Source organism: Pipistrellus hanaki, assembly GCF_964339955.1.
Source record: "Pipistrellus hanaki genome assembly, chromosome: 5".
Taxonomy (NCBI): Eukaryota; Metazoa; Chordata; class Mammalia; order Chiroptera; family Vespertilionidae; genus Pipistrellus; species Pipistrellus hanaki.
The window spans coordinates 21,692,199-21,705,419 of NC_140507.1; the positions used below are offsets into that span (position 1 = coordinate 21,692,199).

The 13,221-nt window shown below is 44.9% G+C and overlaps 1 protein-coding gene across 5 annotated transcripts in view; it reads left to right on the top strand.

Annotated features, from left to right (window-relative positions):
* Positions 1 to 13,221, top strand: part of PPP2R2B (protein phosphatase 2 regulatory subunit Bbeta) — a 352,055-nt gene that overhangs the window by 274,706 nt on the left and 64,128 nt on the right. For all 5 annotated transcript variants that reach the window (XM_084883166.1, XM_084883167.1, XM_084883170.1 and 2 more), the window contains 2 exons: positions 1,302 to 1,467; positions 8,147 to 8,259. In XM_084883166.1, the coding sequence (XP_084739292.1) occupies positions 1,302 to 1,467; positions 8,147 to 8,259 (279 nt within the window). The remainder of the gene's footprint in view (positions 1 to 1,301; positions 1,468 to 8,146; positions 8,260 to 13,221) is intronic.

The window sequence follows — 13,221 nt, forward strand, 5'->3', positions numbered from 1 at the left end:
AATGTGTGGTATAATAACAGGCAGGTAAGTGTTGAGCTTTGTGGCGAGGCGTGGGGTTGAAATGGGCACTCAGCCTCGGAAACAAAGCCATGGGACAACACCGAGGGTCAGGTGTGCTTTCTGTGTCTGTGAGTGACTTCTCAAGAGGCGCAATCCTGGGGGGCTTGCTGTAGGAAGGGACCTCAATGCCCTCCAAAGACATGGAACACCTGGTGTCAGCACCAGAGGAGATTGTGGTTTGGATATTCAGTAATCTATCCAGAAATCTAGTTATTATGTGTTTTTTAAATTGAGACTGTATTAAGAGTCAAGCTTTTGTGACAAATGTCTATAAAGACCTGGAGTGGAATTTTTGAACACAGTTTTCCAAAGCCTGACTCTTCAAACCCTTGGTAGACACATTCTAAAAATGCGTGAAACGAAACCGGCCCTCCCTCTTTTCCTTTCTGCTCTTTCTTTGTTTCACGCCCTCTTTTTCCTTCTCTCCACCCTTCATCATTCTGTTGCCCCTTTCTGCATACCCTTTCCCTGGTGTTTCATTCTCTCGCCATTTATTTAGCTCCTGCTGTTTGCCTGTTGCAGAATCAGAGCTAGGAGGAAGCCAGGGGTGACGTCTCATCCCCTCCCAGTGATGCAGGAGCATCCCTGTGCTCCTGTCTATTTTGTTTTCTGTGTTAGAAAAAAAAAGGGGGGGGGGGACCTGATGCCCAAATCTGCTCCTTAGAAGTCCTGTGACCTTGGAGGATGTCTCTGAGCCTCCTTGGTCCATTTCCTTGCCCTGCCCACATCTCCAACATTCTCTGAGAATCAGAGGAGATTTTAAAAGGCCAATGAAAGGTACAGATGCTATAGCTTTGGACTCTTTGTGTAAGGGATTGATAGACGTATATATGGACATCAGCATGGGATGGCTTATGCCAAAGACATCCACTGATGCAGATTGAAAATATTAGAACTTCTATTTATATTGATTTTAAAATCATGTCCTAGTTTAACTTCTATTTCTATGTATATGTTACAATGTATACCATATATTATAGGGTTTTATGTATATCATTTATGCATATATAGATATTGGAGGTACTAATATCCATATATGGATATTGGAGGTACCAACAGAGCTGCAAGATCAATGCTTTGGAGGCCTCTAAGCTAGGGCAAAACTCTCATCTCATGCCAATGGCCGGCTTACCCATCCCTAATGATTTTGCTCAAAAAAAAAAAAATAAGAAATTGGTGAATTCGCAGATGGCCTATGTGATTTTAATCTTTGTGTATTATCCTCCCGCTCTTTCCTACAGAGTAAAAATCAGGTTCATCGTAGGGGTGAATACAATGTTTACAGCACGTTCCAGAGCCATGAACCCGAGTTCGATTACCTGAAGAGTTTAGAAATAGAAGAAAAAATCAATAAAATAAGATGGCTCCCCCAGCAGAATGCAGCCTACTTCCTTCTGTCTACTAACGGTATGTACAAGTGTCTTCTCCTACTTGGTATTGTCAGAGGTAGAATCAGCCACATCATACGTTTCAATCTCTCTTAGACTCCATTTTCCTTCTTAATCTTGTGGGCTGTCCCCCCAAAAAAAACCTGAGCAACCATTTTTGCAGGATGCTTACCTTAGTGCCTGGCGCAGAGTGGGCCCTCGGTAAATGGTAGTGATTCTTCTTAAATATCACACATTTCTGACCCAATTATGTGAGCCCCAGAATGTGCAGTTTCTGACTGATGCAGATTATTTCCAGGTGCTTCTGGAATGTGACTTCCTGTTTTAAGATTCATTGCATGTTATTCTGGGAATGCATTTCAGGAACCCCGACAGGCCGTCCTGTGAGTCTGACATGCTGAGTAGAAGTTATTAATCCCTGGATGTGTTTGGGGGGTTTTCTCTCTCTGACACAATCGAGTTCTCTGAGCACAGGTCAAGGAGAGAGAGGCACCCGATGAAAGGATGATGAATAAGTGGTTTCTTTCTCTTTCTCCCTCCACGCTCTTCTAAGAGCAATTGTTGATTTCGGGAGAGTTGCTATAAACAGGTCCAAGAGAGAGGAGGTTGGGGGTTGAATAGTGAGCCAAATCCCATGTTAATTCGGTGGAATTACCTCCCCTTGCTTTTCTCAATGCCATTGCTGACAGAAGCCCACCTATGCTCGAAACAATTTAGAATAAAAGCATATACTAACTAAAGGGTGCTAATTGAATGGCATAACAATTAAGAGGGTTAGTGGATAAAAATGAAACACCACCTCCCAAGCAAATAAGCTGGAGCGGGATTCATTGTGTGTGAGTCTGTGAGGAGGCACTAGTACATTTAAATATGGATCAGAAAGCAAGGGACTTGCTTCTTGCCCATCCCCAGCATTTATAAAGGGAAGTGCTCACATGTCAAGTGAAAAAATGTAAATGCTGATCAGACGTATATTAACATTTTTAGAAACTAAAAGGAAACACACCTATAGGATTATCATGATTAATTTTTTATTATGTATTATGAGTTTTCTTATAAACTTGTTCTTTTTATCATTTTTATTTTCTAAGTTTTGATGATAAGTTTTATATTTTATTTTAAAAGGAAGGAGGGGTTTTCTTATTGCGTATGAACCTCAAATCCCTCAAATATAAAGCCAGTGTACAATGCTAAAAAAAAATGGCAATTCTGAAACAGCCAGTTTGGAGTTAGTTATTCACGCATGGCTTATCTCAACATGTCCAGATTTCCAGTCGTCTGTTTTTCCAGATTCCAAGTAATTTAATTCTTCCTCATAACTGTATTTATTGTTCTATTTATTTTGTCGACTATGTTTCTTGTAAGCCAAACCATATGAATTTTTTTCAATGTCTTCCCTCTTACTGTTGAAATTTCACTCAAAGACTCTGCAGATTCAACACTACTTAGATTTAAAAAAAAAAGACTTCTGATGATTCTGACTTAATTACTTTGGGCAGAGAAAGTGTCTGATTATCTGCTCCAGCTAGCTTACTTTATATCATGAAATTTAGCCTATTGATTATTACAATAAAATTCAAAGATGCATTAACTCCTTTGTGGGGGGAGAATGGGGGGAAAATCAGTGAAATGCAATGAAGATTAATTATATAGCATAATGTTCTGTTAATTGAGTTTTTAAATAGTTTTTTGATTAACAGGGATATTATCTTCCCATTTGGGATGCTATTTCATATGCCAACAGTATCTCCAAATGATTCTTATAAGAAAAATTCTCATGTTCTCCTGGGATTTTCTTTTTTATACTAACATTGAGGTTGAGAATTCCCCTTAAGCCAAATAGGTTAACATTCAAAAATTAATGGGAGACAATTGGAATTACTGTACAAAAGAGAAAATGAAGATAGATGATAAGATTGTGTTTAAAAGCTGCCACAAGTAATGATAAATACTCAGAGAGGCAGCCAGAGTATAGAAAACGTCATTACTCATAGGAACAGCCACCTGTTCCTCAGACTTCCTCATCCACAAAGCTTTCAGATAGGGAGTCAAGAAACCCTGTGTGATAATAAAGTCAAGAATGACTCCAGGCAACCCAACCATGGGGAATTGGATTGAATCCACCATCAGTTATCTTCTTTTAAAGAAACACAATTGTGCTTATCGCATTATAATTGGATACAGTTTTTACTTTCTGTTAGAATATAACTTTACAATTTTTAATGAAAAATAAACCAACATTCAGTTGTGAATCTAGGCCTTAAAATTATTTGCAAGATGAAAACACATTGCCTTGCCTAGTTTTCTTTCTCTGTCTTAGTACCTATGAAGGTATATTTTAGTTGGTAGATAGGCTATGAAAATAGTTAGGTGTTCATTGCAAATCCATTAGGTGTTCATTGCAAAGCCATTAGAAAACAGAGAAGCAAAATGAAAATAATGTGTTCCCATCCAGAGAGAACCACTGTAAGTGTCTTTTAAAAAAACAACAACAAAGAGCATGGATAAATTTGATTTTTTTTTTATTAGCAGAAATGTGGTATATTCTGTACAATGTTTGGCAACCAGATTTGTTTATATAATATTTAATAACAGGAATATCTACCTAACTGTTAAATATTCTCCTTAAATTCCATAACATTTTCAAGGACTGCATAGCATTCCCCTGTATGATTCTTCTATAGTTTACTAATAAATCTCCCATTGTTTGGCCTTTAATTATTAAATTCACAGTATTAGGAATTATATATTTATAGGAATAGATGTTGGAATAGATAGATATGATTAGGAAAAAACATACTCAGAAACTATGTATAACATGTATCTATTTAAAACAGTTATGTGATTGTTCACAGAAATGAAATGAAAGGACATATATAAGGTTTTCATACTGGATATCTCTGTCTAGTGGAATGGAGGGAGATTTTCATTTTTTTACTTTTATGCTCATTTTTATTTTCTATAGTCCTATCCTACATAATAAAAGGGTAATATGCAAATTGACCCTTATGGTGGAAAAACTAGTCACTATGACGTGCACTGACCACCAGGGGGCAGATGCTCAACACAGGAGCTGCCCCTCACCCCTGCCCTCCCCTCGTTAATGCGCTCCCACAGGGGAGCTCCATTTAGCCACAAACAGGGCTGACAGCAGCGGTTGTGGCAGGAGCCTCTGCCACCTCCTCAGTAGCTCTAAGGATGTCTGACTGAGGCTTAGTCCTGCGCCCTGGGGGGAATGGGCCTAAGCCATTAGTCAGACATCCTCCGAGGGCTCCCAGGCTGCCAGAGGGATATATGACTGCCAGCTTAGGCCCGATCCCCAGAAGAGCAGGCATAAGCTGGCAGGTAGGTGGACATCCCCCGAGGGTCCTGGACTGCCAGAGGGTGCAGGCCAGGCTGAGGGGACACTCCCTCTCCCCCCGCCCTGCCCCACCAGTGCATGAATTTTCAGGCCTCTGGTTATATAATAATAATTATACACTTGTATAATGAAAAGAGGGACTTAAACTGAGAAAATAAACATATATGTGTAATATTATTGGTTTTTATTTCTCCCCCCCAAAAAAATGCATAGAAAAACTAAAAGGATCTATACAAAAGGTTAACAATGATTGTCCCTGACTGATTATAGGTGATTTTTATTCCTTATGCTTTACCTATGATGTCTCTATTTCCCTACATAACAATTATCACTCACAAGAAAAATGTAAGGAAAAAATTGCCTTGCAAATGGGATGGCAAGCAATTGAAAATATCTGGTGTTAAAAGTCACTGATTTGCATTCTTCAAAAGCACAGCTGATCAGTAGCTAATCAAGTGACTGTATAAACATGACCTATGTTTCCTTTTTGTCACAGTTCAGTGGCAGGATATCCAGAGGGGGCAGGCCTACAGGAGGCTGACCTGGGAAGGGCTTCCTGGCCTTCGCCCCGGGAGAGCCGGGTGCGGGCACAGATTGCACACAAGCGGCCTGGCCAGGCTGCCAGCAGCCAGCATGACCCACCCGAGTGACCTCAGACCTTAGGAAACAGTGGCACTTACTTGTTCAGTTGTCCAAATTGTTGCAGAAAGCACACTTCCCAAGGGGGTGCATTTCAGACCTCCGAGGACAAGGCTTTGGTGAGGGGAGAAGGAGCAGTGGGGAGGGGGTGAGAGAGAAAGGGAATCCTAGTGAAGGCAGGGAGAGGGCAGCTTCTCTCCCCAGACAGTCTTACACAGAGGAAGTGGGATGTGCTGACATCATCCTGGGGGATGCTAACACGGTCAGAGCAACATGTTGTTATTGCAGAATAGTTGCCCAACCTGCTCATTCTAATAACAGCTGCCATTGTGAACCACCATTAGAAGCCCGATGCTGCTATAGACACTGTACCCACAGTGTTTCAGTCAATCCTCATAAGAGCCCATGAGGAAGTCCTGGCTCTCCTTAATTCACAGATAAAGAAACTGAAGCACAGAGAAGCTAAGTCTCTTTATTCATAGAACAGTGGTCGGCAAACTCATTGGTCAACAGAGCCAAATATCAACAGTACAACGATTGAAATTTCTTTTGAGAGCCAATTTTTTAAAAATATATTTTATTGCTTTTTTACAGAGAGAAAGAGGGAAGAGAGAGTTAGAAATATCGATGAGAGAAAATCATCGATAGTTGCCTCTTGCACACCCCCTACTGGGGATGTACCCACAACCAAGGTACGTGCCCTTGACCGGAATCGAACCTGGGACCCTTCAGTCCACAGGCTGACTCTCTATCCACTGAGCCAAACCGATTTTGGCAAGAGAGACAAATTTTTTAAACTTAAACTTCTTCTAATGCCACTTCTTCAAAATAGACTCGGACAGGCCATGGTATTTTATGGAAGAGCCACACTCCAGGGCCAAAGAGCCGCATGTGGCTCTCGAGCTGCAGTTTGCCAACCACTGGGTTAGAATATTCGGGACATACTTGTACTGAAAAATTACACATTATCTGAAATTCAGATGTACCTGTGTGTTCCGTAGTTGTTTCTCTGCTCAATCTGGTAGTCCCATTTGTCTGTCACTTGAGAAATACTAGGTAGGCGCCCGCTGTGTGGGAATCACAGTGCTGGGCCACGTGGCTGGCTGGGGTTGGCGTGGGGATGGGGCCGAGGCTGTCTGGTCCCACACTTACCTTGTGCAGGCTGAGAGAAAGATTTGAGAAGGCACCCAAGTCCCTGCCTTCCAAAAGAGAAGTTAGAACAAGTACAAGTTTATAAATGCAGGATCTGATAAGGAAGCCTCCCAAAGGCCAGCAGCCCACAGGCACGATCTGTTTGGCCCGAACATGTTTCTTTACAACATGGAATTGAACGTCTGCAGGTGGGGCATGCGGTCTGTACCTCCCCATCCCTCCTGCCCCTGTCACTCATCTCCTGACCTGCCCCGCCCCTCTAGGCATTGGGCTTCTCACCACGATTTATTGCTGTAGAAAATGACAAGTGTCAGCAAGTGGAAGAAAGTGTGGGGACAGGACAAAGGTGACGAAGGTGGTTTCCAGGCGGGGACTCCAAGGAGACGGCATGGGGAAAGGAGCATTTTGATGACTCTCCTTACTTTTATTTCCCTGGGCTGCTAGCAGCATGCACGGTGCCGGTGGAATTCATTCACCCATCCAACTCGTATTTGTCGAACATCTGCCAGGTCCCAGGCACTGTTGTCGGTGCTGGAGGTATAGTAATGAGCAGCACAGTCAGAGTCCCTGCCTCTATATTAACTGTACATTCTGGTGAGGGAGCCATAATCAGTACGATTTCCAGCAGTGAAGTGTCCTAGGAGGAGAAACAGAGGAGGAAGAGGGGCTGGAGAGCTATGAGGAAAACCTTTTTATATAGGCTGGTTAGGAAAGGCCCTACTGAAGTTGGGGCCTAGGGAGAGAGCAACGTGAAGGAGAGGGTAAAGGCTCTCCTGGCAGAAGGCACAGCTTGTGAAAATGTCCTGTGGCAGCAGTGGGATTAGCATGGACCGAGAGCTATGAGGAAGCCATGTGGCAGGGTGAGATCAGAAAGGATGAGGAAGTAGGGGTGCAGGCCAGGGAGAGCCTCTTGGGCCATGGTAAGGGCAGTGTTTAGTGAAATACAACGCAAACATGGGAATAACAATAGTACCTACCTCTCAGGGTACTTGTGAACATTCAATAAATTCTCCAGGCAAAGTGCTAACATTGTTAATTTTATATATTAGCTACTCTCAGAGTAACTAATATAATCATATAATATATAACATACATATTATATATGTTAATTTTATATATTAGTTTTGTTATTCTGTGTCCAATAAATATTTTTATGGAATGAACAGAATTAACTTCTGAGCTGTAGACTTAACAGCCCATTGTCAGAAAGACCATGTGTCTCTACATGATATATGTGTTTTTTTTGTTTTGTTTTGAAACGTGAGCTCTGCCTTCAAGTGACACAAGATTTACGCACCAAAGCCCTTGACAGGAGCCGGCTTCTGTGGCAGTTTCTTCCATTTTCACATCTGCCTCTCCCGATTCTCCCCGCCCGGCCCGGGGGGGGGGACACAATAAAAATGTATTTTTAAAATACAAAATAAAACACACATGAGCGTCTAAATCTAAGAAGACCTGGTTCAGGTTCCGCCGCTTACCAGAATCACTCAGCCTTTACCAGCGTTCCAGCACCCTAATGCTGATGTCCTCTGGTTGCCCTCCGCAGATAAAACTGTGAAGCTGTGGAAAGTCAGCGAGCGCGACAAGCGGCCAGAGGGTTACAACCTGAAAGATGAGGAGGGCCGGCTCCGGGATCCTGCCACCATCACAACCCTGCGGGTGAGTCCAAAGGCTGTAGTTTATTTGTTTTTTGCCACCATCTTGGTGCCTGAGGTTGGCCACCTGCTGGCTGCTGTGAGTGTTGCAACTGTGATGTGAGAGGGAGGGAGACCCAGCAGAGACCCGCCTGCCTGAGACTCCGGTGGCAGATGGCGGGGCAGGACAGGTGCCAAGCTCCTCTGACCACACGCCCATGCATTTCCTTGGTCCACGTGGCCAGTGGCATGTGTTCCTGTGTGCTTAGCCTCTGTCTGTTCTCACTGCTTAAACATCTGGAGCATCTTTGTACTCAAAATACAGGGGATGGGACTACCCAGAAAGGAAGTTGAAGACCCCATTCAACACATAAACCTCTACCCCAGCCTGTGTGGCTCAGTGATTGAGCATCGACTCATGAACCAGAAAGTCACCATTTGATTCCTAGTCAGGGCACATGCCCCCGTTAAGGCTCCATCCCCAGTAGGGGGCATGTAGGAGGCAGCCAGCCAGTGATTCTCCCTCGTCATCCATGTTCTATCTCTCCCTCTCCCTTCTTTTCTGAAAGCAATAAAAATGTATTTTTAAAATACAAAATAAAACACACATGAGCGTCTAAATCTAAGAAGACCTGGTTCAGGTTCCGCCGCTTACCAGAATCACTCAGCTTTTTGAGCTGTAGTCACACAAGTTATTTTTAGTTTCTCCATCTGCAAGACCATGACCCTCACCTTGACGGCCCGTGGATTTATGAGGATAAAATGCAGTGAGGGTGGAAAGCCCTGCCTCCATGGCTGGGCCTCCATAAACGACCCCTACTCTTAGTCTGAGTGGCTTCCTCCCTGCCCTCCAGGAATGCACTGTCTGGTAAGGAAAGAGGGTTCGTAGGCTAATGCACAAATGGCTCTGACACTAAATGGAGGGAGATGGATGCAGTGCGAGTCGGAGGGAGCTGCTGTTGGATCAGAGGAGGGGGAAATCGCATTGGTTCTGGGAGACCAGGAAAGGGTGCCTGGGGAAGCGGTGTTAAAAATAGATTTCTAAAAGTGGACTTTTAAGGGAAGGCTCTCCCGATCTGGGTTAAATTGGTTCAAGCCTGGGTCATGAGTTTAGCTTTAGATGAGTCTGGTGTGAGCAGGAAAGCAAGCACATGTCAGGGCCGGCCCCGGCCCCGGCCCCGGGGGACTTTTCCAACCGTGTGAAATACGTGCTTCCAGCCAGCGGCTGCTCCACTGCAGGCCGGCAGCGAGAACAGAGACGGAGAAGCACATCTGAGGAAGAGAGGCTGTCGCCCCAGGTTTAGAAGCAGAGATGGGAGGTGAACTATGATTGTGTGTCTGATTCGCTTGCTCGTTTATTCATTTGTTCGTTTGTTCATCTGTATATTGAATGGGTGCTGCTTAAGCACAGACTCTGCTGACCACGGTGCTGGGCTGTCTCACGTTGACTTAGTGCTTACTGATGAGTGCCTGGTCTTCACTTGAGCTCCTTCTGAGCCAGCAAGCATTGGCTGCTCTGCCCGCTCTTGTCAGCCAGAGTGTTCAGCCTGGAGAGCTGCCTGCAAGCCCATCCCACCAGACCAGGCCAATGCTCTAAGTCACATGTGTCAAACACAAGGCCCGCGGGCCAAATCCAGCCCGCCAGGCCTTGCAATGTGGCCCGCACTGCGCTGTCATCACTGCACTCCGCTGTCAGTTTATGACATTGTCAGTTTATGACTGTTCAGTAAACCATTCGGCCCGCGATTTAGGCTGGATTTTAGATTTTGGCCCCTTCTCTGATTGAGTTCGACACCCCTACTCTAAGTGCTCGGGGCTGGGAGACTGGAGGGTGGAGCAAGAGGAATATGAAGGTTGAGTCTGTCCATGCTGGCTTGGAACTGTGGTTCCATTGATCTCTGTCTAGTGACCTTGATCATGGTACCTAAACGCCTTGGGCCTCTGATGTCGCATCTGCACAACAAGGTGGTCACTACTTCCTGGGACAGCTGGGAGGGTTCGGTGCTGCGTTGCGTGCGATAAAGAGCTTAGCCCATGCCTCATCTCACAGAAAGTCAGCTCCCTGCTGTTACTCCGCATCACTCTCATCATTAGTGTGGCTGTTATTACTCCCCGCTGTGAGCAGGCCTCTGCCTCTGAGAAAAATGCATACTCATTTTTCGTGTCGCACGTTTTTTTATATTGTTTTATTTACAAACTGTTCACTGGTGTCTGCTAAGCGGAAAGCACTATGCAAGTGATACAAAAGGAATAAGATATAAGATAGCCTTCCAGCCCCCAGGACCTGCCTATCCTATAGAGAAACAGATGGAGAAATTTACAACATGAACTTCTGCCCACGTGTTCCCTTGCTCTTGCTTGCTACACGGAGGGGATTTCTCAGACGTAGTCCACACTATGAATGCCTGCTGTCCCTGGCATCCTATGGGGTTTCCTGTACCTGTCCTTTGCCCTGGAAACGCCATCCCATGATGGAGAGGAGAGAGGGCCTATATGTGAGTTTCCACGAGAGCGGAGATTGTCCCCAGAGTGAGACAGTGAGGTTGGGAAGTGGACTTGTATGCATCCTACAAGGAAGGAGGCCCGAGGTGGGGCCGAGTTAGAAAATCCCAGGTCTGGTTCTTGCTTCCGTATTAACCGGCTGGGTGATCCTGAGCCAACGACTCGCATGTGCTCTCTCCAAGCTTACTTTCCAAGTGGCAGAGGATCGGACAAAGTCAGTGTTTCTGCCACCACAGTATTGGTTACAAACACGGGTTCCCAGGACCCAGCCCCAGACATTCTCTTCAGCCAGTGGGGCGGTCTGAGGAGTCTGCGTGTTGGATCTGAGCCCCTGAGGGTGGCAACAAGCCCCTGAAGGTGGCAGTTGTCACTGGGCTCTCTGGTCTCCCAGCCTCCTTCCAGCGGTGGTTTTTTTGAGCCTCTGTTACTCTCCAACCATTTCAACGGTTCTTGCACCAGTTTGGGAGACACCTATGCTATAAAATTGTAAATACTTGCATCTGATTTCACCTCCTCTGCCTTCCTAGGCTTTCAAATATCCCATTTCTCAGTGTGACTGTCTGCACCCCAGCATCCTTTCCGGGCGAATACTGACTAAAACAGCCTCCTTTCCTTCTGATCCCAGTGGTAGAGGAAGAGAAAGCCAGGCTACCTGCAGACCGTAGGTTCCGAACAATGACTCCAAACAGCGAATGGGCTGACGTGATATTAATCAGACTATGATTTACTAACACACTCGGCATTGAAATGTGCATTGCCAGCAATTGTGGCTTTTTTTTTTCCCCCCTGTGCTGTGACTGCCTCCCGCTCCCTTTCAGAGTTTCCAGTTCTGTGTGGATCTTGAGAGTGAGAACGTTTAATAATACCCGACAGCTAATTAATCCTCACTGAGTAATGAACCTGCTCTGTTTCAGTGCTGGGAGGCTCAGCTTTTCAAAGCAAGAATGTGGCTGTTTTTCCCTTTTTTTTTTTTTTTTTCTTCCTGGAAGGTGGCCTTTCAAACCCAATCCCTTGTGACCCAGAGACTATGAGAAGCGCTTCTATGAAAACATTATCTCCTGCTCAGTCTCATAATATTCAAGCGATAATCATGATAATTTAACAATAACACCTTACAGCTATCAAGTGCCTTTTATATCACAAAGTGTTTTCTTACCTCATCCCTAATTCAGCTTTTGAACAGCTGCTGAGAAGGGCAGGACAGGTATTTGGCAGGTGAACCTGCCGACATCTAGTGTTTATTGAGCATTTACTATATTCCCTGCACCATGCCGGACACACTGTTTGTATTAGCTACCCCATGACGTGTAGTTCACTGTTAAAATGCCCATTGCAAAGTGAGGCTCAAAGGAGTTCAATAGCATGTCCAGGTCATGCAGGGTTAAGAATAAAACTCTGATTGAGGTGGCTCTGGGACCTGAGCCCTTAAACACAACACAGAGTCAGAGAGGCCGTGACTTGCCCAATGGCCGTCAACTGGTTACTGTAGAGCTGCGGCTAAAAATCAAGAGCTCTGGCTCTTCAACTTGGACATACATCCAGCCTGGAATTGTTTTCTTTTTTTCTTTAAATATATTTTATTGATTTTTTACAGAGAGGAAGGAAGGGGGATAGAGAGTTACAAACATTGATGAGAGAGAAACATTGATAAGCTGCCTCCTGCACACACTCTGCTGGGTATGTGCCTGCAACCGAGGTACATGCCCTTGACCGGAATCGAACCTGGAACCCTTGAGTCTGCAAGGCAACGCTCTATCCACTGAGCCAAACAGTCAGGGCTGCAATAGTTTTCTTAATAATTAGTGCCATTATTATTCCAGGTGAGGGTGTCTCTTCCTTTCTCCCTCTCCCTCTCCTCATGCCCCCTCACCCCCCTTGACTTTCCGGATCCCTGACAGCTTCATGGACAAACAGAGACCTTGAGATCTTACATAGATGCACATAGCAAGATCCCCTTCTTTCTCCAGCTCCCTTACCCAGGAGTAAGAGGCCCTCGGAGCTCTTTCTAGGCGAGGAAGCTCATAGTTCAAGTAATTGGGTCAGCCTGGGATGGGAGCTGGGTGGCGGGAACGCACTTGGAGCGCTGAGCCGCGAGTTATGATTTCCTTCATTATGGATGACTGCCGGGGCCTTGGGAACCTGGGCCAGGCTGAAATTTGCTTTAATCAGTTATAAGTGCAGAGTAAGAAGGTGTGAGCCCCCAAGCTGTGATGTGTCATAACCTCCCCCACAAGTGAAGGGGATGTAATGAGCTCAAGTTCTAATGTATTTTATCCAGAAATTGCTTACAGCTGCTAATAATAATTATGGTAATAGCCAAGTTTATGGAATGCTTGCTATATGCCAGGTGCTGGATTTTATATCCTTACATCGTTTCATCCTACCAATAACTCTCCAAGGAAGGGTCTGTAATTCTTTCAGGATCGTCCTAGGTTTTGCTCCCTCATTTCACTTAAGTCTCTGCTCAAGTGCCGCCTTCTCAGAG